Source organism: Lissotriton helveticus, chromosome 1_1, assembly GCF_964261635.1.
Source record: "Lissotriton helveticus chromosome 1_1, aLisHel1.1, whole genome shotgun sequence".
NCBI lineage: Eukaryota > Metazoa > Chordata > Amphibia > Caudata > Salamandridae > Lissotriton > Lissotriton helveticus.
This window is the reverse complement of record NC_136057.1, coordinates 766,794,117-766,820,507: the sequence shown is the minus strand read 5'-3', so window position 1 is coordinate 766,820,507 and position 26,391 is coordinate 766,794,117. Positions and strand designations below refer to the sequence as shown.

Sequence of the window (26,391 nt, the reverse complement as noted above, 5' to 3'; positions counted from 1 at the left end):
AAATTATTATCCATAAGAGCAAGTGGTGTCTCACAATGGTATTATACAGTTTATTGTGGTTTTAAATTTCCAAAATAGTTGGCACATTTAGAAGTTATGGAGCTTAAAAAACAATGATAGACTATCAACAATACCATTCCAAGATGGCCACGCTGTAACTATCGTAGTGGGTGGACATCTTTGAATGCTGGTACATTGTACTGATCCAAGATGGTCAATGTAATGCTTCTAAACTTAGTGGATATCGCATAAGAATCACAACACTTGGACAATAGCACTCCAGCTTGGCTGACCAGTTTAGTAACTGACAGGATACTGCAGATGAAATGATCAGTTAGAAAGTGACCTGGAAATGCTCTCTGGAGAGCTGCAGGACGCTAAAAAACATGTACAATTAAAAAGTAGGAAGGAAGTCAAAACCAGCAAAAGGGAAAGATGGTAACTAAAGGACTGCCCCCTAACCCAGACAATGAAGTGCACTCAATTCTAGGTAGATATGCACGTGTTCAGAAATAATTACATAACTGACCGGCTAATCCATTAACTCATACAGTATCCGATTATGGAGAACAGTGGAACGGCACTCGGGTAAAAAAAGCCAGTCCAAAGACCATCTATGTACCTCTATGCATGTAGAGTTTTTTTTTACCTATTTTGTTTATTATAAGGGCTTGGCAGATAACTACAAATGCCAAACCCGAGTAAGTGCATCTAGCATGGAATATCACAAAGCAAGTCTAGCCTTATGGCCCAGTGTGTTTCAAAGAAAGTAACCAGCACCAAAATCCTTGATTTCAACAGTAATCTGTGAAATTCATGTAGCAGAATGTTGTTCTACATTAATTAACATTAATCCATGTGCTAAAGGACAAAATGCATAAATAAATCAATTTAGTTGAGGGGCACCTTTCCACAAGAATCACATCTATGACTTCAGTAAGTAAATAAACACTGCTCAGTTGTCAGTGCTCAATCTCCATGTTTGGAGTTGTAGATTGTGGCGATCTGGGTGCAGGACTCTGCACTGTTGCTGAGCAGAAGGTCATCCTGCAAGGACAGACTGATAAAAGGGGAGATGCTCAGGCTCAGCAGATCAGGTAAACATACTTTCCAGGCCCAATTCAGAGCTATTAAATATAAATTTGGTCTGGTCCATCCTAACCTGCTCATAACTCGAGGTAGTACAGGCAGCAGTGGAAATGCATTGAAAAGTCCTGTGCACCACTGCAAGAAGAATGTGTCCCCTAAGTAACCACCTAGTGTGAACTCCAGATACCAGTTATCCCAACACTGCATGTTCTCAGAATTGACAAAAAGATCTAGTCAGAGTACGCCCCACTAGTGAAGGGCTCATCTGCCCTTGTATTTAGTAGCACAGAGTAGATCACCTGAATGTCCAGGCACTTGTTAAGGCATAGTGACTCCTGGCACAAGATCTGAGACCCCTGTAGTGTAGTTCCTATATTCCCAATAATATATCCCATAGATTAGATGTAGGACTGAGGTCGACTAGGTCTCTATCGAATATACTAAACTTAATAGTGAGTGCCAGCTAGCTCAGAGGTCACTGACAACTTTGTTTCCCAAGAATAAGAAATATATCTCTAGAGCGTGGAAACAATAGGTAAGTATTTCACTCAGTCAATCGTGCATGCTTCATTTCAACAGAGGTGCAGAGAAATAGAGAGACGGGTGTTTTCAATAAAAAGGTTTATTGAACAGTCTTCTTTCTCAGGCAAGTAAAGTGAACTGCTACAATCATAATGCAGACTGCAAAGTATAATGCGTACAGCGAGAACAATATTAAAAAATAATACTGTAAGAGCATTGTATGGTTTCTAAACCATATATAAATACATATATAAATAACAGTGACTAAAAATACTCAACTGGTGCTTCTAAAATACGCCTACCCCTAACCTAAGTCTAGTACGAGGGAAGAAGTAAGTGTTGTGTAGCATAGGTTTTAGTTTTCTTTGCCAAGAATCTATCCAAGATTTCTCTTAGGTTCTAATCAGCTCCATACCTTTAGTTTAGAATGAAGGAGGTCTGGTATCTCTGTCTCGGGACTTGATTTCCCAACACCTCGCAAGGGGAGCTTGGAAACACTGGAGCCGGATTCTCGGAAAGAGAAGAGCAGCCTCTTTATCAGTGCGTCAGCTGGAGGGTCGGCTTCCTTCGGCACTTGCTGTAGCGAGCTACGTCGGGCAAGTAGATAGTCGAACTACTCCGAAACACTGTGTCTTGCTAGAGCAAGTGAGGGCATATTTATACCTTGAAGGTGCCTAGTTTGACGTGACGGTAAAGTCAGGCATAATAACGTCAGTAAAGAACCCCAAGGGAATAGTAGTTCTTTGTAAAGTACATGAGTTCTTAGACAAATCAATATTCAAGCAAGGGGAGGTCCCTGACTGCTTAAGCCGATTTGCCAAGAAATCGTTGTGACGTTTGGGTATGGGTGGAAGTAGCCATGCCTGTATTTGGACTGCATGGGCTATGCCTAAATAAGGGAATGATTTATATGCCTATATTAGGGCAATGTGAATTGTACCTATATAAGGGCATGAATCGGGAAAATTCACTCGGATCCTAAAATGCCATACAACACCCCAAGCTGCCCTACTTGTTGCAGTACCACATGGCAGTTGAGCTGTCCATTACAATCTGCACAGGTCTTCCCTTGATGGATTGGAGAAAGGCTTACAGATCCACCCACATGGCACAAATCTCCAGGAGGTTGATAATTAGCCTTTGTCCCACTGTGGACAACAGACTCCTGATTTCTAACCTCTCAAGTGACCTCCTCAAACCAAATATAATACATTCGCCACCACGATCTCTACATGGACAGTCTAGCGCATGACATGTTGGTGTACTCAGGATCAATGTAATGAGCTTGCGGAATTTTTCCACAATAAAGTTTCCAAAATTTACTCGACCTTTCCAACAGCAGCCACAAGTCCAGATACAACCGACCTACCCTCCTCAAGACACCTTCCTTCCCCAGACCAGGCAAGTCTTGAGCACTTTCCCCTACTAGACCTTGACACCCTCGGCAAAGTGGCACGCCAAGTTAAATCGGGCTCCCCTCGTGATCCAGCCCCACCGGAAACTCTGATACAAGAAAGCCAAGCCATCTTGCCTGTAATCTTGGAGCTACTAAACTCTTCCATTTCCTCCTGTACAGTGCCCACCGCCTGGAAGCGAGCTATGGTGCGAGCGTTACTAAAAAAAAACAATCTGGACCCAGACGATCACTCCAGTTACCGCCCCATCTCACTGCTCCCCTGGGCAAGCAAGGTTCTGGAGAAGCACATAAACGCCCAGCTAGTCCAGTTCCTTGAGAATAACTTACTACTAGATACGTACCAAACAGGCTTCAGACCGAAGCACGGTACTGAAACCGCCTTGTTAGCGGTTACCGAAGAATCACGAAGGGTACTAGATCGGGGAGGATCAGTGGCAGTGATCCTCCTTGATTTAAGTGCAGCCTTCGATACGGTCAGCTATGCCACCTTGCTGAACCGTCTATATAACATCGGAGTATCAGGCGACGCATTGAGGTGGTTCGACTCCTTCCTGACCAATAGATCTTTTCAGATCTTTGACGGGGAAACAGTGTCATCCAGCAAACCACTAAATTGTGGAGTACCGCAGGGCTCCTCCTTGAGCCCTGCGTTGTTCAACGTATATATGAAACCGCTAGCTGGGGTCGTCGAACCGCACGGTATCAAAATCATATCGTATGCCGACGATACCCAGCTAGTGGTTTCGCTGGCACAAGAGAGCAACAGGCAAACTCACGAAGGCCTGCTGAAATGTTTAGAGGACGTCAAGGAGTGGATGACCACCTCCTCCCTCAAACTAAACGGAGATAAAACGGAGCTCATGCTCCTGGGACCAGCCTCACCAGTGCCTTTCACCTCCTTATGGCCCCCCTGTCTGGGTACCCCCCCCCACCCCTAAGGAAAGTGTAAAGAGTCTAGGAGTGTGGCTGGACAAAAATCTTTCTTTCTCCACCCAGGCCACCAAGTTGTCGGCCACATGTTTTGGCTTACTCAGAACACTGAGGAAGGTTCTCCCGCTTCTACCATTGGAAGCCAAACAGGTGGCAGTACAAGGCCTGATCCAGTCCTGTCTAGACTCGAACAACGCCCTATATGTGGGGGCCCCTGAGATGACTCTTCGGAAGTTGCAGGTGGCACAGAACTGTGCAGCCCGTACCCTGCTACAGATTCCACGCACCCAGTCAGCCAGACCCGGACTAAAAAGTCTACATTGGTTACCAGTAAGGCAGAGAGTGACATTTAAGGCACTATGTATTGCCCATCGGGCCTTCTGGAAGACAGGCCCAGCAATCAATGACAATCTAGTCATTCCTTACCACCCAAATAGAAACCTTCGCTCCACGGAGGCTTTCCTGGCGGTGGTACCCAGAGTAAGGAGAGCTAGGGCCGGAGGCAGGATGTTCTCCCTGAACACCTCGAAGTTGTGGAACGCACTTCCTCTACAACTCCGGTCCAACTCGAACCTGCTCTCATTCCGCAAACAGCTGAAAACCTTACTGTTTGCTAAATCCACCGAGTTCTAATCTCTTCTGCACTGCCCATCTCCGCCTACTTACTCAGCGCTTGGACGCCCTTGGGCAGCAATCGCGCTTAATAAATCCATATACAATACAATACAATACAATACTCTTGCCACCAATGAAGGTCCTGGGCTGTATCCTTCAAGATTGCTATAGACAGTCCCAGTGTAGCGCTCACTGGAAACTGAGGTTCCACTGCAAGGCCCACATGTGCTAGAGACCACAAATGACCAGGAGGATACATGAGACCAGAACTAAAGGACTCCTCTAAGCCAGTAACAATAAGGTCAAGGATTGAGCATGAAGCATCCGGATCATATGCTGAATTTCCTGAGCTCATTGTGGGGTGGGAAGGCAATGAACACCACAGAGTCCAAGATGCCCCCTATGTAGGCATCAGATGGGAGTTCAGTTTGCTGATGGAAAGCCCCAGGAATAAAAGAGTGGTGACCGTCCTTCGAAGATGAACCCACTTTTTGCAGTCAGTGGCCAAGGTACGAAAATACATGTATCCTTGACATGCGAAAGTGGGCCTCAAGCATCACCATTACCTTTGTAAAGACTAGAGGGGCAGAATTAAAGCAGAAGGGTAGAACAAGAAGTTAAAAACCCATACTAACTGAAGGTGGCATCTGTGGGGCTGCAGAATGGACACATGAAACTATACATCTTGCACGTGCAAAAACACCATCCAATGCCCGTGTCAAAGCAGAAAGAACGTGACATAGTGTAAGCATTTTCATAATGTCCTACAGTAGATAGGCATTCAGGGGGTCGATGATCCAAAATTATTGGGAGCCCTGTCATTTTTGAAGTAACAAGAGTAACATCCCTTGCCCTTTTCCAATCCCAAGAACCTCTTGATGGCACTCTGAAACTTGAGAAGGAACAGGTGAGATACAAGAGTTTGGAGATAAGAACGGAAGGCCATAATGTTTTCAAACTAATGGATGTGCATGGTACGGCAGATGTAAATCAAAGGGGTTAAAAGCCATTCTAGCAGTTGAGGAGGAAATAGAACATTTCTGCTTTTGGTGGTTTCCACAAAGAAGGTCACGACCATGTCCTCTGCAGCTGGGAAAATTCTGGGTTGGTTTTTGAATTGGCTGCACTGTCTGCTGTTGTTAACAGGTTGGGCCTCACGCGTAGCCTCTAAGTTTCCTGTATTGCTGGTGAAACTGGTGGGATGGTGAAAGCAAGCCTTGTAAATGGGCCGTAACCTAAAATGCTCTAGCGCAATATTTTTTTTTCTTTTTTTCAAAGAGTCTAGATTTATTGAAGAGCATGTCTATAAAGGTTGTCTTAACGTCACCAGAAAACTCAAAAGTTTACACCCAGGCACAAATGTCGGAGCACAACACTAGTGCCCATGGCACAGCTTACACTGTCCAGTGTGTCAAAACCTGCCTTTAATACATATTTGGCAATTTCCTGCATGTTCCGAATAGTTTTAACAAACTGTCTGCTTGTCCCGAATATTTTGGCAAAGGTTGTCCTGAATTAACCAGGGACAGCCATGTCTAAAAAACCATGCATATATTGGCAGAGTAGATAGACCGGATTTAGGGACAGAAATGTCAAACTGCCAGTGGAACATATTCTTTTGCTTACTTTTTTCAACGTCCTTTGATTCCCTAGCTGGTATGAAGAAGGGACTGTATTAGGATTTACCTTGCTCGTGAATACCTGGGCCACTAAGCTTTCTCGTATCAGGACTGGAGAGAGAACGGTCAGGTCATGAGGGGTTGGCCTATGATATCCAGTCACAAGACACCTGACTCAGGGAGCAAAGCACAGCTTCATCTAAGCATTAATTAGAGTATGTGTTAGGGGCGAATTGAATGGCAACAAGGGCTCCAAAGTGTCAAGCTTATGCTGTAAGATTTCCAGGAATAAATGTGCTTTTTTTTTTAAACCATAGAATGTTGTAAAACAATTACTTGCGCTTGCCAGTACAGCCATTTTAACAGAGGCACCTTTTTCTGTAGTTGAACAGGTGGAAATTCAGTGTAAGGAGAAGCGTGCAATAAGAAAATGAGTTACTTACCTGTAACTTCAGTTATCCAGTATTGCTATCTTTCATAGATTCACATGCTTAGAATCATCCCCGCCGAAGAGGTGGGAGTCTCGCGGTATAATAAAACATAGATAATAGTTATAAAAAACACTATACAATAGGCTACTATGGACAGCAAAGTCACTACATTAGCCTATCTTAGTCCTTTTGCAAAAAGAACCAAACTTGGAACACAGCTAATCAGGCTGCAGCACCCTCTTAGAACCTTCCACAGAGAGGCAAACCCTCAGAGAGGCAAACCCTCAGATTTTCGTAGCACAAGTGACAGTAGTATGCAATAGTGACATAGGGGAAAGAGGGACATGTGTGTGCTGCAACAGATGCTGTTAAACAGTATAAAACCCCACAGCTTCTTGGTGGGGTGAGTAGGTGATCTGAGGACCAGGCGATGGTCTCAGCTTAGTCAGGCTCTCTGTGGTGGTTGAAGGCAGCGATTAGGAGAGGATTTTTCCCATGAGGAAAGTTTTGGCCTCCTTTTTGAAGCGTGCCAGAGAAGGTATTTTTCTAATGGCGGGAGGGAGAGAGTTACAAATTCTTGGTGCGGCCCCTGAGAAAGACAGATTGTAGGTTTTTTTCTTTCGAAAACGGGCAGGTTGGAGCAAGAGGTCACTGGCGGAATGGGAGTTTCTGCTTCCTCCAGATAACACTAGTTTCTGAGCAAGATAAGTAGGGGAGTTTGTGTATAGAGCTTTCTGTGTAATGCAAGCAAGTTTCAACTGTATTCTGGCCTCTAAGGGGAGCCAGCTCAATGCTTTTTACATATGTATCAAAATAAATAAATAAATAAATAAATAATATATATATATATATATATATATATATATATATATATATATATATATATTCACTGAAAAAACCATAGGTTATAGACCATATATAGTTAGGAATTAGCATTTACAAAACCTTGAAAATTCACTGAAAAAACCATAGGTTATACACCATATATAGTTAGGAATTAGCATTTAAAAAACCTTATTTTACTCACACAAAACCATTGAAATTCCATATATAGTTAGTTGCACTAACTATATATCGCGCACCCGCAATCCACTGCTGATCATGTCACATATTACATCATTCATGACATGGTCAGTGACATCACTGATGACATCACTGATGACATCTCAAATGACATCACTGATGACATCTCAAATGACATCACTGATGACATCACTGATGACATCTCAAATGACATCACTGATGAGATCACTGATGACATCATCCAGTGACTGTGTGTTTCTGTAAAGTTTAAATATGTTTTACATATTGAAGAATGAGTAGATGTATAAGTGTCTGGACGAAGGATTTAGTAGGTGCATGACTGAATGTATGAGTGAGTGATTAAATGTGTCTCACTGAGTGCATGGGTTAGTGAGTAAACTGTCTTAATTTGTGCATCATTATGTCTGTTGTTCTGTAAACTGCTGCATGTGTTGATCAGTAGCTATATGATTAACTATATGGGTTATTGATTGATTGTCCAAGTATTTGTATAGGAGACTGAGTGTGTGTGTGGCTGGCTGGGAGGTGTGTGACTCTGTGCAGATCAATGTGTACTTGTATCAATGATTGTATAAGAAAGTAAGTATGTGTTAGTATATGTTTGAAAATGTAAGGTGCTCTATGTTTAACTGTATAGACAAGAAAATGGAAGTGTGATTGATTCTTTACAGGACTGACTAGGTGTGTGAGTAACTCCATGGATGAGTGGCAGAGTGTAAGTGTCTGTATAGGTGTATGAGTGCATATGATAGTGTTGTAAAGATGAGTGATTGTATGTATGAATGATTGTATGGGTGAATGAGTGAATGTGTGTGTAGACGTAGGAATCAGTGAGTACGTATGTAGTAACTAGTATTGGTGTGTCAATGGTTTCAAAAATTATACTCTGTATTTAACACTGGGTGAAACAGAGGTTATATTAAAACGTGAGGAGATGCATTGTATTGTCACATGAATGATATCATCAGTGATGTGGTCATTGATGTCAAATGAGATGTCATCAGTGATCTCATCAGTGATGTCATTTGAGATGTCATCAGTGATGTCATCAGTGATGTCACTGACCATGTCATGAATGATGTAATATGTGACATGATCAGCAGTGGATTGCGGGTGCGCGATATATAGTTAGTGCAACTAACTATATATGGAATTTCAATGGTTTTGTGTGAGTAAAATAAGGTTTTTTAAATGCTAATTCCTAACTATATATGGTGTATAACCTATGGTTTTTTCAGTGAATTTTCAAGGTTTTGTAAATGCTAATTCCTAACTATATATGGTCTATAACCTATGGTTTTTTCAGTGAATTTCAATGGTTTTTTAATAGCAAATATCATAAGCTGTCGAATGTCAAGTACGTGGTAAGTGAAAACATTTTCGTGTTTATGCACACTGATCTGCTTTGAATGGTGCCCCCCCCCCCTCATTTCTATTAGGAGTACTCTCTCTTTGCAGATAGTGAAAGGTAGTTAACGCAGGCCTTTGCCCCCGTTGTAATCCGTCGTGCCTGCTTCTCTCTCCATTTGATTGATTGTTATCCAAGTATTTACTGTTTTAGAATTAGTTCTCTTTGGTTCATTCTCTATTTACAAACAAACACAGAGTCGCAATACTCTGTTTAGTCTTTGCAGATAACGAAAAATCGTGTAAAAAAAAAGAAAAGGAATCGAGCAAAATCAGTAGGCCACTAATGGGATCTCTTTTTGACCTCGCTAAAATAGAAACATTAGGAACAACCCCTCATGACAAATACAAAACTAGTGAGATGAACTGAACTCCACACAATGATGGCTGCAAAACAGCTCGGCTCCGCCACCCACCCCGCCCAAAATAACGATAAAGAGCGGCTGCCATGATTGGTTGCGGAATGGCCACAACGGAGCTACGAAATGGTGCTGCTCTCATGCTAACCCCAGCTTCGGTCTGAAACATCCAGAAACACTGTAGACTACCAATTCGATCAGTTCCGGTAGCGCCCCAATGTAACCCGGTAGAGAAGAACTAGCCCTCCCCTCTTTGACTGATGGTTCTTGTTGCCTGTCCTTTCTGTTGTCATTTAACAGAACTATTTAGCCTGCTGAAAGGGGTTGTGTTTCGACCGCTGGTTGGTGGAGACATTTTGACTATATTCTGGACCTGCGTTGTCGCGTAATGCGTCATATGACGCGCCGCGTTAGCGCATCCGGAAGTCATCCGGGGCGCGCAGCGCGTAACGTAAGCATAACAAGTCATGTGACTTGTTAATAAAACTTTTCATTGGTTCATTTTACTTTTCTTATTCTAATGATGAAAGCCTTGGTCATATCACCTAAAAATTACGCTTTTAATTACTTCCGAACATTATTTTCTCTTAAATATATGTTATAATGTTCCAGGCTAATGTACTTTCCCGGAAATTTTACAACTGTCCTGCAAGTAAAATATATTCTTTTTTCGAGAAAAAGAGCGTTTCTTCGTCCCATGACGGAGCCGTTGAGCAAAAGAGGGTCGACCTGCTGTCTTAGTCGCCGATACGCCTGAATATGAGATTCTTATCGATCACTTTATGTTGCAGGAATAGAAAACACAACAGCCCTTGACCATTTATCTTTACTGCGTTCCTTCGTATTATACCTTTTACCCTTCATGTAATTGGTCTGCTTTATTTCACTTGCCTTTTAATGATTCTAAAACAGTGACTATTATTAAAAACTTTACCAATGTATACACTACTACCATGTTTTCTTTTAAAAACCTTTATTGTGAAAATTTCATTATACAAATACGAGCCTATAACCACGTGGACCTGCCACGGAGCAAACTGTAATCGTATATGATGAATAGACATTTACACTGTAGAGGAACGTAACGGGCGGGCCATTAGGTTGCAAAAACTAAGGTGTCTAACAGTTACGGAATCGGTGGACGTACATTTTATAATTAAAATACGACAGGGCCAGTTACAATAAAATTATCTAGATATACATTTGCGGGCAAGTACCATGGGTGACGTTAATTCGAATTTTCAACAGTACAGTAATCAATAACACATCAGAACTTAATATCAATAGGGATGTCGAAATATTCAATCAATTCTCGTCCCCGCCCGCCATGTGCTTCAAAACTGCATACGTATCTCGTGATTTCAAGGTTCTGCAACCAGTACACAACAAGGAGTTACGAGTCCCATTTATTCCGGCGCCATTTTGGGCGAGGACGGGCAGGTCCAGGATATAGTCAAAATGTCTCTACCAACCATCGACTATGATGATGTTCATATGCTGTATTTATTAGAGTAACACTCATCTGCCCACATGAAATTAATTTACCACAATCTAAACATGTCATTTTAATCTTTCCAAAGTTCTTCTAAATATTTGGGACCGTTTCCCTTGCCTCTGAAGCTCTCAGTGCCACTTCTTTGATGAATGTACTAGCAGGTCAGGGGTTCTCCTCCAAATCTCTCTTTTATGCAGCACTATGATTAATTGGTGCCACCTCTCCATATGACGATGCATGGTATAGTTACCACAACTATATATTTTTTCGGTTCCTCTGGAGAGTTCATCGTGGCAGATGAAGCGTGTAACATACCGGGCATTTACCTTTTTTTGCATGTACAGGAAAGGAGAAAAAAAAATCGAGCGTTCGAGTTCTTAGGTGTCCCAGGGCCATTTTAGTGGACCAGGCCCAAATCCAAAGAACAGCTATCTCACAGGCTAATGGGGCGACCCACGCCGAGTTTCAGCATTGTAGGATGACCACACAAGTACAGCAACTTGCTAGACATCACCTCGGTGCCATCCGGATCTCGGCGCCCCACTGCAGATGAAGTGCCTCTCAACTATGAAACCACCACGGTGACATCCGGATCTTGGCGCGTTGTGCTGCCTTCGGCCTATTCGCACATCGGTCCGCTACTGACGCCATCTCACAGGCTAATGGGGTGACCCACGCCGAGTTTCAGCATTGTAGGATGACCACACCAACTTGCTAGACATCACCTCGGTGCCATCCGAATCTTGGCATCTCAACGCCTAGTGGTATCTTCCATACAGAAAATATTGTTACGCTGCCTTTGGCCCCATTCGCACATCAGTCCGCAACTTAGACATCACCTCGATGCCATCCGGATCTTGGCATCTCAGCGCCTTGTGGTGTCAGTCAGAAAATATTGTTGCGCTGCCTTTGGCCCCATTCGCACATCAGTCCGCTACTGACACCATCTCACAGGCCAATAGGGCGCCCCACGCCGACTTTTACCATTGTACGATGGCCACACCAGTGGCACAACTTCCTAGACATCACCTCGGTGCCATCCGAATCTTGGCATCTCAACGCCTAGTGGTATCTTCCATACAGAAAATCTTGTTACGCTACCTTTGGCCCCATTCGCACATCGGTCCGCAACTTAGACATCACCTCGGTGCCATCCGGATCTTGGCATCTCAGCGCCTTGTGGTGTATTCTCTTCAGAAAATATTGTTGAGCTGCCTTTGGCCCCATTCGCACATCCGTCCGCAACTTACACATCACCTCGGTGCCATCCGGATCTTGGCATCTCAGCGCCTTGTGGTGTCTTCTACTCCGAAAATATAGTAGAAAATATTGTTGCGCTGCCTTTGGCCCCATTCACACATCAGTCCGCTACTGACACCATCTCACAGGCCAACAGGGCGCCCCACGCCGACTTTTACCATTGTACGATGGCCACACCAGTGCCACAACTTGCTAGACACCACCTCGGTGCCATCCGGATCTTGGCATCTCAGCGCCTTGTGGTGTCTTCAAATCAGAAAATATTGTTGCGCTGCCTTTGGCCCCATTCGCACATCGGTCCGCTACTGACGCCATCTCACAGGCCAACGGGGCGCCCCACGCCGACTTTCAACATTGTAGGATGGCCACAGAAGTGCGACAACTTACTAGACACCACCTCGGTGCCATCCGGATCTTGGCGCGTTGTGCTGCCTTCGACCTATTCGCACATCGGTCCGCTACTGACGCAAACTCACAGGCCAACGGGGCGCCCCACGCCGACTTTCAGCATTGTAGGATGGCCACACCAGTGCGGCAACTTACTAGACACCACCTCGGTGCCATCCGGATCTTGGCGCGTTGTGCTGCCTTCGGCCTATTCGCACATCGGTCCGCTACTGACGCAAACTCACAGGCCAACGGGGCGCCCCACGCCGACTTTCAGCATTGTTGGATGGCCACACCAGTGCGACAACTTACTAGACACCACCTCGGTGCCATCCGGATCTTGGCGCGTTGTGCTGCCTTCGGCCTATTCGCACATCGGTCCGCTACTGACGCAAACTCACAGGCCAACGGGGCGCCCCACGCCGACTTTCAGCATTGTAGGATGGCCACACCAGTGCTGCAACTTGCTGGACACCACCTCGGTGCCATCCAGATCTTGGCGCGTTGTGTTGCCTTCGGCCTATTCGCACATCGGTCCGCTACTGACGCCGCCTCACGTGCCAACGTATTTTCTCCTAATTTTACACCCTATGCCGCATAACAGGTCATGTGACTTGTTTATAAAACTTTTCATTGGTTCATTTTACTTTTGGTTTCCTAATGATGGAAGGCTTGATCATGTGACCTAAAAACAACACTTTTCATAGGATGAAAACTTTTTTTTTTTCCCCAAACGATGAAAGCCCCACCTTGTTTCTGGATGTTTCAGACTGAAGCTGGCGTCAGCATGAAAGCACCACCATCTCGTAGCTCAGTCATGGTCATTCCGCGAGCAATCATGGCAGCCGCTCCCCACCAGAAGCCTGCAGGAGTCGGAGCCCCCAAAACTTTTGATGAATTCTCAAGGCGGAGGGGACGCTTTCGAGAATGAGGTCCAAGACCTAGCAGACAAGCGTCCGATTTCCAAGGTGTCCCAGGGCCATTTCAGTGGACCAGGCCCAAAAAGGAAACAGCCTGCCGCCATTTTGAGAGTCCTGTGACAGCCGCCTATCGCTGCACCGCAAGAGTGGGCGCAACTCAGCTGAATTGCGGCTTTTGACACAGTGGACCAAAAACGGACGGAATGGCAACTGAAACGGTAAAGGGGCGCCCCACTACAACAGATGACACTCCACCTGGAGAGGCCCGTTCACGCCGCCTCCCCCGGGGCGCTCCACGCCGTTATTCGGAGCAGCATTGTAGGATACCAAAACCAGTGCGGCAACTTACTGGACATCACCTTGGTGCCATCGTTCTGCTGCCTTGGAACTATTCGCGCAACAGTTTGCTACTGATGACCCACCCCCCGCGACGCCCCATGCCGTTATTTGCTGGGTGGCAACTTACTAGACATCACTTTCGTGTCATCTAGATTTCAACGCGTTCTGCTGCCTTGGAACTATTCGCACAACAGTTTGCTACTGATGACCCACCCCCCGCGACGCCCCACGCCGGAAATCTGGACGTTGTGCTGCGTTGGGACTATTCGCACAGCCGACCGCTACTTCGTTGTTTTTCCCTAAAAATGTTTATATGTTATTACTATTTTTGTTTTCTTGTATATATTTATAAATTATTAAAGTTTTATAATCTTACTACTTTGTCGGAGTGCTATATATTTTTTAATGTGACACATAATTGTAAAAACTTTGATGTACAAACAGTCATCCCTGGAATCTTCCGCTTCAGGCTCGGTCCCCTCCCCAATCACAATACAGGATGGTTTTCAGATAATAGCAACGCTTCTGCTGTGACGAATCTCATCGAGTGTGGGCCTTGATCTACTATAACTCCTTTGAAGAGGGGTGATTCTTTACAGCTGTGGCCATAAACTACATCTGCAGGGCTAGCTGATACCCTAGGACCAGCCTGGACAATCGGACACAGAGGAAAAGGAGTGTCAGAGGGTGCGGTAGTGAATAGGGCGAAAGGGAGGTGTCGGGCGGGCACAGGGTGTGATTCTCAGGGAACAGCAGCGCAGATGGGGGAGGTTTATTACCCATGCATAAGACAGAGAGCGGGGGTGACCACTGCCTGGGGGAGATGTTTGCGAGGGTGGGGAGCCATGCTAAGGATCGACAGCGTGCACAGAGTGGGTCTGGTCAAGGCATCTAAAATGGCTGCCGTGCACGACAAAAGTGTGGCATTTGAAAAAAGACAAGATGGCGCAGACAATGTTTTTCAACACTTCCTGATTTCCTTCGAATCGAACGTTAACAGACGTTGGGGCATATTACCAAAGTTAAGCGATATTTATCCCTAACGATGCTTAGCAACGATTTTTTTACCGTCAGAAATTATCGCAGATAAACCTTGCTATTATCAAGGTTTATCGGAAATACGATAAAAAACGACCGCAATGCATTAATATCGCTGAAAACTCAGCGATATTCATGCATTACCGAGCTAATGCTCTTAGCCATGTTATCCACCTCCCATTGGATAACATGGCTAAGAACTGCTCAGGGCAGGTGGTAGCTTTTGGAGATATTCGCCCTTATCTCGAATATTTCCAAAAGTTGATAATAGGAGATAGCGATGTTAGCGACTGTTTCCAGTCGCTAACATCTTGGCATGCCCACTTTGCATGTCATTAGTGATAAATATCACTCACATGCAAAGTGGGGCCCAAGATGGTCGCTATCTTCTACTAGCCGTCGCTAACTGGTGTTAGCAACAGCTAGGTAATACACATATAATTTTATCTCCGCGAAGCGGAGCGCTGTTACAGATATATATCTTGTTTCTGAACGTTAATTTCTCAAAATGCACTGAAGCACATATATTGAGACCTAGCAAAGGCACATCGGGCTACCAGTCCCTACAATTTTGCCAAGTTTCGTGCAAATCCATTCAGCTGTTCGATCCTACCGAGAGACAAGATGGCGGCCGCTACGGACTGTTTGGAATGTTTACAGACACCGGAGAGCCAATCAGCTTCGCTTCGCAAAGCTCCGTAACGCGAAAAGTATGCGAAGCGGTGCGCTGTTACAGATATATACCTTTTTTTGAACGTTAATTTCTCAAAATCCACTGGAGCACATATATTGAGATCTAGCAAAGGCACATCGGGCTACCAGTCCCTACAATTTTGCCAAGTTTCGTGCAAATCCATTCAGCTGTTCGATTATTATTATTTTTATTTTTTTTTGCCCCGCGGGGCCCTTTTAAAACCTCCACATCAAACCTAGGGGGTGAGCGACAATGTACTATGCCCCCTTATGGTCATTTGCCCCTTCGCTTCGGCCTCCTCTTGTCTCTCGATCCTACCGAGAGACAAGATGGCGGCCGCTACGGACTGTTTGGAATGTTGACAGACGCCGGAGAACCAATCAGCTTCGCTTCACAAAGCTCCGTTGCGCGAAAAGTCCGCGAACCAGAGCGCTGCCCGGTCCGCTGTTACAGATATATATCTTTTTTTAAACGTTAATTTCTCAAAATCCACTGGAGCACATATATTGAGACCTACAAAAGGCACATCGGGCTACCAGTCCCTACAATTTTGCCAAGTTTCGTGCAAATCCATTCAGCCGTTCGGGCTAAAAGTGAGGCCAACCGCCCTATGGAAAACTCAATGTTAAAAACACGTTTTGGGACCCCCCTTTTTTCTCGGCCCCTACTGGACGAACCCCCCCCAAATTGTCAAGGGCTGCTCAGAAACAAAATGTGCCATTTTCCTGAAAATTTCAGCCAATTCCGTCCACAAACGCCAAAGTTATTAGTCATAGAATTTTCAAAAAACCCATAGAGAAAAAATCCTAACTATATATACCTACTGGCGACCGCCAGTAGGTAATATATATATATGTATGTATATTTGAGAAACAGTTTGAAAACCAGAAAGCAACAATACACCATATATATATGTCAACATGTAATGATATAATCACCTCCCTACAGAGGCTTACCTTATTTAAAAAGGTTTCATAATACTGCTTGACCCACTGCTGATTCAGCCTCTGTCGCCAGATCAAGACAGTAATGCTGTGTAAAAGTGTGCACGTTCTTCCAAGTAGCAGCACAGCAAATCTTCTCCAAAGGTATTCGAGCAAAAAAAGCAGTAGCAAAAAAAGCAGTAGATGAGGACACTGCCCTTGTGGAGTGAGCCTTGGGTTTCATAGATAAAGGATGTCCAGCTTTAGAATGGCAGAATTGGATAGTAGATGCAATCCACCTTGCGATTGTGGATTTTGTCACAGCTGTTCCTGGCTTTTGACCACCATAGGAAATAAATAATTGATCAGATTTTCTGATGGACACAGTACGTGAAATGTAGAATTTCAGACACCTTTTAACATCCAAGGTATGCAAAGATATCTCAGCAGCAGAAGACGGATTTGGAAAGAAAGAACACAGTATAACAGGCTCATTAACCCCTTCCACGCTCATGACGAGCTGGGCTCGTCATGGTGTAGCCTCCTCGCACGCTCATGACGAGCCCAGCTCGTCATGAATAATGGAAAATGGGCAATCCCAGCACCGGGGGGGAAAACGCATAGCAGCCAAGTGGTTAAGATGGAATGTAGAGGCAACCTTTGGAATAAATGTTGGATTAGTTCTGAGGAGGACCTAATCATTGGTGAATTTCAAATAAGGTTGCTTGATAGTGAAAGCCTGGATTTCACTGACTCTCCGAGCAGAGGTGAGTGCCACTAAAAGTGCTGTTTTCCAGGAGAGGTACTTAAGGTCAGCTTTATGAACAGGCTCAAATGGATGTTTCATGAGCTGCTGTAACACCAGATTAAGCCTCCATCTGGAGGAGGGGCTCTGAAGGGTGGAAAAGTTCTGAAAAGCCCCTTTAGAAATTGTTTGATCAAGCGATTAGAGCAAAGGAATGCAGCTCCTACAGAACGTCTTTAAGTAGAGATGGCCGCAAGATGCAATTTAACCGATGTAAACATAAGACCAGACTTAGATAATGATAGAAGATAAAGCACAACTTTATTTGTAGAACATCTTAAAGGATGAATATTCTTGTCACTGCACCAAGAACAGAATCACTTCCATTTCAGATCATATGTTTTTAGGGTAGAAGGAGCTCTTGCTCTAGCAAGAATAACTCTACAATCCTGAGGTAAATGTATCTCCTTAAATTCTGTGAATCCAGAAATCATGCATGGAGATGCAATTGGAGTGGACGAAGATGAACAATCTGGCCTTTACTCATTGATAACAGGGTCAGAACTGCTGGAAGGCGGTAAGGTCTGCATTTGGACAGTAGAAGAAGCTTCGTGAACCAATGCTGATGCGCCCACCTCGGTGCGATCAGAGTCTTGGGAGCAACGGAAAGGGGGGAAATGCGTAAGCAAAGATTCCCGACCATCTCATCATGAAGGCGTTCCCCCACGAAACCCTTCTTCGGCTTTCAATGCAGGCTGCATTCCACAGCACACATTGAAGGAGGAAAATGCCTTTAGTGATTGTTTTTGTGCAGGAAGTAGCCCCTTCCTGCACAAAAACAATCTCCCCAAAACACAGATATCCTTGCACCATGGTGCAAGGGTGCCTGCGTCACTGCATGGCTGCAGTTTGTGTGCTAGTGCAGAGGGAGCACAGAATTGCGACATATTCATGTAAATATGTCACATCCCTGTGCTTCAGAAGTGCTGCAGCGCGGTGCAGCTAAAGGGCTTGCAGTGTCATGCTGCAGCACTTCCTCATAGATCTGCCCCTATAAATTCACCATACAGTACTAATGCATTCTTTCAGTCAATCATGCTCTACACATACATTCAACCAAACTTTCAGACATTACCATGCAATTATAGTTCTTTTTTTAAACCAGATAAGGTAGTTCTGAACTTGTTTTTACTTCTGTTTTTTGTTTGTTATTTTTTTTTTTTAAACAATTTTGTACTTTTTGTTTTAAAAAAAAAAAATTGAACAAAAAAGGAACTAGGTAAATAGTTAGCTTTTGGAATTCACCATCATTCCAAAGACAAAAAAATAAAGAAAAATTGCATTTGTGGTTCCGTTGAGCTGCACAAAGAGCGTTCACTGACTGTTCACCATAACAGATGATGGTTTGGAACTTAGTGCAGTGCTGCTGCAGAAAAGCAAATTCTGGGTGAATGTCTACTGGTGGTGCTGAAGTGGACGCTCCGGAGGTGCTAGCAATGCCTGGTGGTGGATTTTTTGCTGCATGCCTCATTTCTTCTCGTGCCAGATTCTTCGGGTGTATGTTTATACATACTCGCTGTTTCACAGGAGTATGTCTTGTCACTGCCTTGCGACAGGACCCTGTCACACAGCAAGCATGTGACTTTTCTTGCGTTTACCTTTTTTTCTCCGGCAGGAAAGGTAAAACAGTTCCATACCACTGATTCCGGCCTCTGCTTGGGTGGATCTTCCTCCAAGATATCTTCATCTGAAGAAAGATGAGGAGCTTGCGACCCAGATGCCATTTCTCCAATGCAATTTTTTAAAAACAACCAAAAAATTCCAAAACCAGCTCTGGAAGAAGAAGAGATGTCTCTCATCAACTGCTCCAAATAGAATAATTAAAATGGGTGGGGTCCTTCATTAGTTACAGTGGGAAATGTTATGAACCAATCACATCTTTTTTTAGGTCAAATGGGATCCGCTCACGAAGCGCGCACCCGATGCGACTTCGTGAAAATATATTTAAAAATAATAAAAGTTTATTACAAGTAGAAATCTATTATTTTTATGAATACCTTAGATAATCTTTTGCCCTAATATGTACATTAAAGACACGTACATATCATTTTAGAACATAAAAGATTTCACGGGAGTCGCGCACCCAGCGCACCCCAGCACGTATATGATGTCACGTGGGGCCCACCACCGCTCAAGCGTCGCGTACCGTAATACGCATTTGTCGCAAATGCGCGGGAGCAGGAGTCGCGGACCGGTCGCGCACACCACGTAACATTGTACGTATATGACGTAACTGAAAAAAAACACAAACTCATCGCTCACCAAATGCGGACCCTTCACGACTTTCCCAAAATTACAGCTAGAATATGTGGACCCGCTGTGGTAGGTACGCTTTGGGTGCGCAACTCCCCCAAAAAATTTGAAAAACAGAATTTCAAAAGTAAATTATATAAATATATTAAAATACAAAAAAAATTACAAATATTTCAGTTTTACATTTATTTTAATTTGTTTTGCAATTTTCAGAAAATATATAATGTTTAATAAATAAAATATTTATCAATAAACAGTTAAAAAACTGTATAAATTCAGTACAAAAAAATAGGTACAACTGCTATTGCAGTTAAAAATTAGCATTTAAAAAAACTTTGAAATTCACTGAAAAAACCATAAGTATCAGAGACATTATAGTTAGGAATTAGCATTTAAAAAACCTTTGAAATTCACTGAAAAAAATATAGGTTTCATGAGTGTTATAGTTAGCTGGACATTTCACTCATACAAAACCATTGAAATTCCTCCGTTATAGTTAGTTGTGCTAACTATAACTTGTGCGCCCGCAATGCACTGCTGATGACGTCACATATTACATAATTCATTACATGGTCAGTGACATCTCAAATGACATCACTGATGACATTACTGATGACATCATCCACGTGACAATCTGATACACCTCATCACACACTAGTATAACCTTTGATCACTCACTGTAAAATACAGAGTACCATATTTGAAAGCATTGACACACACATACCAGTTACTACATACGCACTCACTGATTCCTAAGTCTACACACACCACTGTCCATTCACCCATAGAATCACTTATACATGAAGTCACTGATCAATGGTAACACTATCAAATGTAGTCATACACCTCTGTAGACATTGACACATCAGCAGTCATTCTAGTCGGTTACGCAGTGATGCTACTCACTCATGAAAAGAATCAATCACACTTACATTTACTCACCTACACAGTTATACACACAACACCTGATTTATACACACACATAGTAAATATTACAATTATACACTCATTCATACAGTTACTCTCACAGTCACTGACTCTTACGTATACTTATTTATATACACCAACTCTCATATACAATGCCTTTTATTTTTCTACTTTATTGGAGATGTACCACTGACACATATATTCACTTACCAACACACAAATAAGCACACTCAGACACCCAAAGAACTGTTTCCATAAACACTCCTAAACCCATATGCCTAGACAATCAACCACTCACACATCTATGCATAGAGTTACAACTCCCCCACCCAACCACAGCTACACTCAGTCTCCCTTACAAATACTCAGCCAACTAAGCAATAACTAATATAGACAGACACTCATGTAGTTAGTGACCAATTGATGCAGCAGGTTATACAGCAACAGAGACAGTGATACACACATTCACATAGTTTGGTTACTAACCCATATATTGAGTGAGACACATTTAATTACTCACTTAAACCAACAGACACCTACTAAATCCTCCATCCAGACAGTTATATATCCACTCAATCTTCAATACAGATTGGTATATATAAAATAGATATTTAAATTTCAAACAAAACCACATTCACTGGATGACGTCATCAGTGATGTCATCAGTGGTGTCATGAGTGATGTCATTTGAGATGTCATCAGTGATGTCATCAGTGATGTCACTGACCATATCATGAATGATGTAATATCATCAGCAGTGCATTGCGGGTGCACACACACACACACACACACACACACACACACACATATGTATAAAATATATTTTCACAGGTCCCGGTTGGGATACAAAAGTTAATGTTTATTCGGCAGACAACACTAAAAATATATAGCGCATACATTAAGGGTTATGAAGATTTCTCAAATTAGTGTGAAACAATGGCTTTTTAACACAACTTTTAAATTTGACCTGAAGTGTACATAACAATCCACACTAATCATAGATCTAGGCCAGATTTGTGTTTCAGCCCTACGTAAAATAAGGACCCTAAAGCACTTGATAAGAGTTTGGGAGACAGTGGAATTAAGCCACGACAGAGATCCCCTCCATAAAATGCTGGGGTACTGGGTTGTCGATCTCTCACATTGTTTCAACTAGTCTATGATGGTGCAGAGGTAAGTAGGTCTATCTGAGCAAGCATGGGACCTAAACTTAAGATAAGTCTACAATGCCTGTGCAGTAGTAGATCTGCATAGAAAATCACAAGAGGGCCCACTAACCCATTCACTTTTAACAATGAAGTCTGTCCCCAGATTTGTGGTCTAGCTGGATGAAATTGAACATATGATGTCAAAATCTTTATACATTAAGTTTCAGTTTCGCAATTTATCCCTGAATAACTTCACAAACAAATTGAGTATTTGATCTGAGAAAGGAAGGTTCTCTCACTACCGTTTAGATCAGATTGAGGATGACTACCACTTTTCCAGTACCCTCGTTATGCTATGACACATAAGAGGCTCAGCACTCTGGGTAGGAATATGGATATAAACAATGGTAAATACTATTTTATGCTATGTGGTTTACCCTCAAAGTTTTATTATTTTATGCATTATAACCGAAATACACTTTCACTGACGGACATTAGAAACAACAAGCAATGGTTAATTTCTCAACAAATAATATGTTACTACTTAGAATACATGAAATTATTGTGCAGTGGGGTTTAAGAGTTGGCACACACGCACATAGACTGAGCTTCTGAGATTGCTATAGCCAAAGACTGTTTGGATTTCCACTACAGCACCATATCATTAAATTTCATATCTGTTCTGACTGTGGAGAATCATTGCACCCTATAATGTGTAAAATGTATGTTTATTGGGCCTCTGTGTAGCAAATTAGCTGAGTGCATAGTATTGTAACTAAAACTGCATAGGAAAATCTGGAACCGAGCACATACTGTGCTGAGTCCCCATTTCAGATTTTAGATTTGCACGAAAGGACCACACTCGGGATTTCTAGGTGCCAATATTAAGTGACAAAACAGAAGGGTAATTAGAAAAGTGGCAGATTTCAGGTAGAGGAAAATCCCCCAGGACATTAAGTCGCCTTTCTGACCACTGTGTGATTACACTTAACAGCAATTCCAACATGAGGGATAAATCTTAATTGGACTTACCTCTCGCGCCACTTTTTCAGTTTCAATTTTATAGATTTGTTCCCTTAGATCGTTGGTCTTTGTGATCAATTCTTTATTTCTCTCTTCCACCATATTAACTTTCTTTTCTGTATCATCTCGAAGTTTACTAAAGATGTCACTAAAGCGATCTTGAGTGTCATTTACTGCTTTTTCTTTTAGGATACCTTTGTTCTGCACATCTTCCAGCTGTTGGCGCAGTAGCATGTTTTCACTGTGAATCTGTGCCAATCTTTCCTGCATAGTCTCTTGCTTTACTGTACATTTGCTGACTTGTTCTTTCTCTATTTGGAGAGCGCGTTCAAATTCCTTTACCCGGCATGAAGCCTGGTTCAAGTCTCTCTGACAACTTTCTAAAACAAGTGTTTTTTCGCGTAGGCTAAGAGTTGTACGATGAAGTTCATTCTCCAGGCTGTTAGTCTTTGCTTCCGCTTTCGTAAGTTGCTGGGACAAGTTACTGTTGGCCTCTCGAACATTTGCTAGGTCATAATTTATTTTATCTTGTGAGCGAAGCCAATCTTCTCGCTCCCTCTGGAAAGAGCGTTCTGCATCACTCTTTGATGATTGACTGCGCTCAAGTTCTTGAAGAGCAGTGGCCAAACGGGATCGGGCAGATTCCAATTCGGTCTCTTGCCTTTCTTTGCTTTGTTTCTCATGTTCTATTTTGGATGACAGCATTGCAGACTCTGCCTTTAGTGCATTGAACTGACCATTGTACTGGAAAACAGTTTGTGTCAATGCTTCTTCATTTAGCTTTAGATCCCGTCTGAGGTCTTCTAATTTTTCTTTCAGGGCCTCATTTTCCTCTAGAGTTTTTCCTTCTTCTTCCTTATTTCGAGCTCGTACTTGATCTAGCTCCACCTTGAGCACACAAATTTCTTCCTGTAGTGAGTGGTTTCTCTGCATCAACTCCTTTTCTCGGTCACTGACATCAGGCGTTTGGGCGAGAGTCTTAAAAACAGAAAATACACACATTTGAGCCATAAACATATTTTCCTGTTCAATCCAGAAGCATCCAAACTTGAAAACAGATTTGAACATAGTATTCATTTCATGTAAAGCTAAAATTTTCCTCCCACCGCAGTGCTCAATCTTTAATCTAACAAATTCATTGTATTCACAATCAGACATCAAAGCTTTAAGATAGTCCACTCTTATTATATGCTATTTTCTTCAATATTACATGTATGATGCTCCAGGTAATTTATACAACACCGTACAAATAGTTATCAAAATGATGTGCACTCTTGATTTAGATTTCAAAATCCTCTATAAACTAGCGAGAGTCAGAAACAAGAAAAGGGTATGTATCTGTAGTTCCCTTTTTCCTTTCTGCAGGTTAGGAATCTTCACTGAAGTCCTAAATCCTTGAATAATTCAAGACAGGCTGTGGGGAATTATCAGGTTTATGACTTCAATGAAGATCCTAAGATGCAGAAAACATGACTATGGCTCAATTTATAATCCAGTCACGTGCACGTTTGACTTAATACCTAATATTGCTTTTCTGTAAATAGACCACTCCTCACTTGACAATCTAAAGGTATCTTTTAAAAATCATACCTCTACTACCTAGAAATAATATCCTGTAACTTATTTTAAGCAACTTGAAAACCTATTTTAGAAACTGTGATATTCCAGTGGCAAGCCTTCTAGAATTGTGAAGGGAATATCAGGACTGTCGTTTTGAACCTTACTAGCCTAATTTTTTTTCTTTTTTTGTAAATACTCCTCAGAATGTGGAAAAGGGCTTAGGGCAGAGAATCTGTGGTCAGATACATTATCCACCAGAAAGAGCATTACTCAAAGTAAGTAACTTACTCTTCTGATGTATACTTCCAACTGAAAAATTCCATCTTTGGAACCAATCCCAAAGCAGTACCCTCACATAGGTGATGGGTCTTGAAACTGGACTTTACACCAGAAAGTCGTGCAGGGTTAAGCCAGGGAAATGGGTCACCTTGTGGATCTGAAAAGTGTTACCGTGAAGTTGGATCAATGTATGGCTGGAGACCCATGTAGCAGATTTGCAGGTGTCCAACACTGGAACACCTCTAGAGAAGGCCTAGGTAGCAGTCTTTGCCCTGGCAAAATGACCCCAAACCCCAACTAGGGGTTGCATTGCAGTCAAAGCAAAGCACCATTTGAGGCAAAGGACATCCCACCTTGACAAGGTCCATTTCTGGATATCCTTCCCTTTCTTTGCACCTGCGAATTCAACGAAGTGTTGGATCTTCTATGTGGTGCTACTTGGTCATATCAAACATACAAACTTTGGATCTAACAGATGAGGGCTAGTCTCTTCCTCAGAGGGGTGCAGCTTAGAGAAGAACACAAAGAGCATGATGGGCAGTACCACATGAAAGATTTAAACCACTTTCAGGAAAAAAGAAGCTAGAGTTTGAAGTGTCAACTTGTGTGGGAAAAAGGTAGTATACTAGGCTGGACAAATGCCACCAACTCAATGCCAATCAGAGTTAATGACAATACAAAAGACAGCTTTGCGTGCCAGAAGTCTCAGGTGCAACTGGGCATTGGTTTCAAGGAAGCACACATTAGAAACGTAAGAACCAAAGAAGATGCCACTGCTGCAGAGAGCCCCAATATGAAATGCTAACAACGGGTGAGTGAAATATAGATGGCTGCTAAGCAAATAAAGGAAGGCCGAAAAGTAACAAGTATCCTTTAACAGTGTTTAAAGTAAAACCATACTGGGCCAGAGATAAAATGAACAGAACATCAGAGAGCTTGGCTTGCACAGGGTAAACCAGCCCTTCTTCACAACACAATTCGACCAAGAGCCAGAACTGGTGCAGGGGTGGTTTGCTGCCAGAACAACATCACTGCTTCAAAGAAAATTCAAACACTATTAGTATATTTCGCTCAATCTCCATTAATGGATGGGTAGATTGCGGAAGTTCGGATGCAAAACCCTGCCCTGTTGTTGGGACAGCAAAGCTCGTGTAGGGGCAGTGTAAGTGGAGGGCATATGCTCAGATTCAGCAGGCCAGTATACAAGACTCTATGCGGCCATTCTAGATGAGGTGTGCTTGGTTGCACGTGACCTTTTCCAGCACCTATTGAATTGGTATCTCAAGTGGCAATGTGCAAAAGAGGCCAAAGTCCCAACAAAGGCAAAATGCATCTCCTAGAGAAGGGAACTTCAAGACACAAAAGGCTGAACATTCTCATCTGAAGCAAATAGCCCTATTATGAGCATGCCCCACTGAGCAAAGAAGCCCAGTGATACCATTTGGGAAGACACCCTTTGTGATCAGCAAGGCATTGTCTGCTGAGCTCGTCTGCTTTGAAATTCAGGGAACCGACCAGCTGACTGAATTTTAGCAAGATCCTAAGAGGACTAACGGCTCCCACAGTCCTGATCCTCCTTACAGAGGTTGAGGAATCACATTCCGCCCGCTTGTTGCAATACCACAAGGCGGCTGTGTTGTCAATGATGAAGTGGACAGACCTAACCCTGATGGTAGACATAAAGGTCTTTAGGGCCTGACAGATAGCATATTACTCCAAAAGAATGATGTGGGGACCAAAGCCATTTGATCTTCCTTTCTCTCAGGTGACATTCCTTATCTTGAGTATATGCATCTGTCACTACTGTGAGGTCTGAATGAAACAATGTCAAGATGGCATGCACCATACCCCCATTGAAGTCCCATGCAGCTCAGTTGGAGATTTTGACCCTCGTGTGCTAAAGGGCA

The 26,391-nt window shown here is 43.0% G+C and overlaps 1 protein-coding gene across 10 annotated transcripts in view; it reads right to left on the bottom strand.

Annotated features, from left to right (window-relative positions):
* ANKRD26 (ankyrin repeat domain 26) overlaps positions 1 to 26,391 on the bottom strand; it is a 1,096,841-nt gene that overhangs the window by 437,538 nt on the left and 632,912 nt on the right. For all 10 annotated transcript variants that reach the window (XM_078674324.1, XM_078674330.1, XM_078674326.1 and 7 more), the window contains one exon: positions 22,655 to 23,623. In XM_078674324.1, coding sequence (XP_078530450.1) covers positions 22,655 to 23,623 — 969 coding nt within the window. The remainder of the gene's footprint in view (positions 1 to 22,654; positions 23,624 to 26,391) is intronic.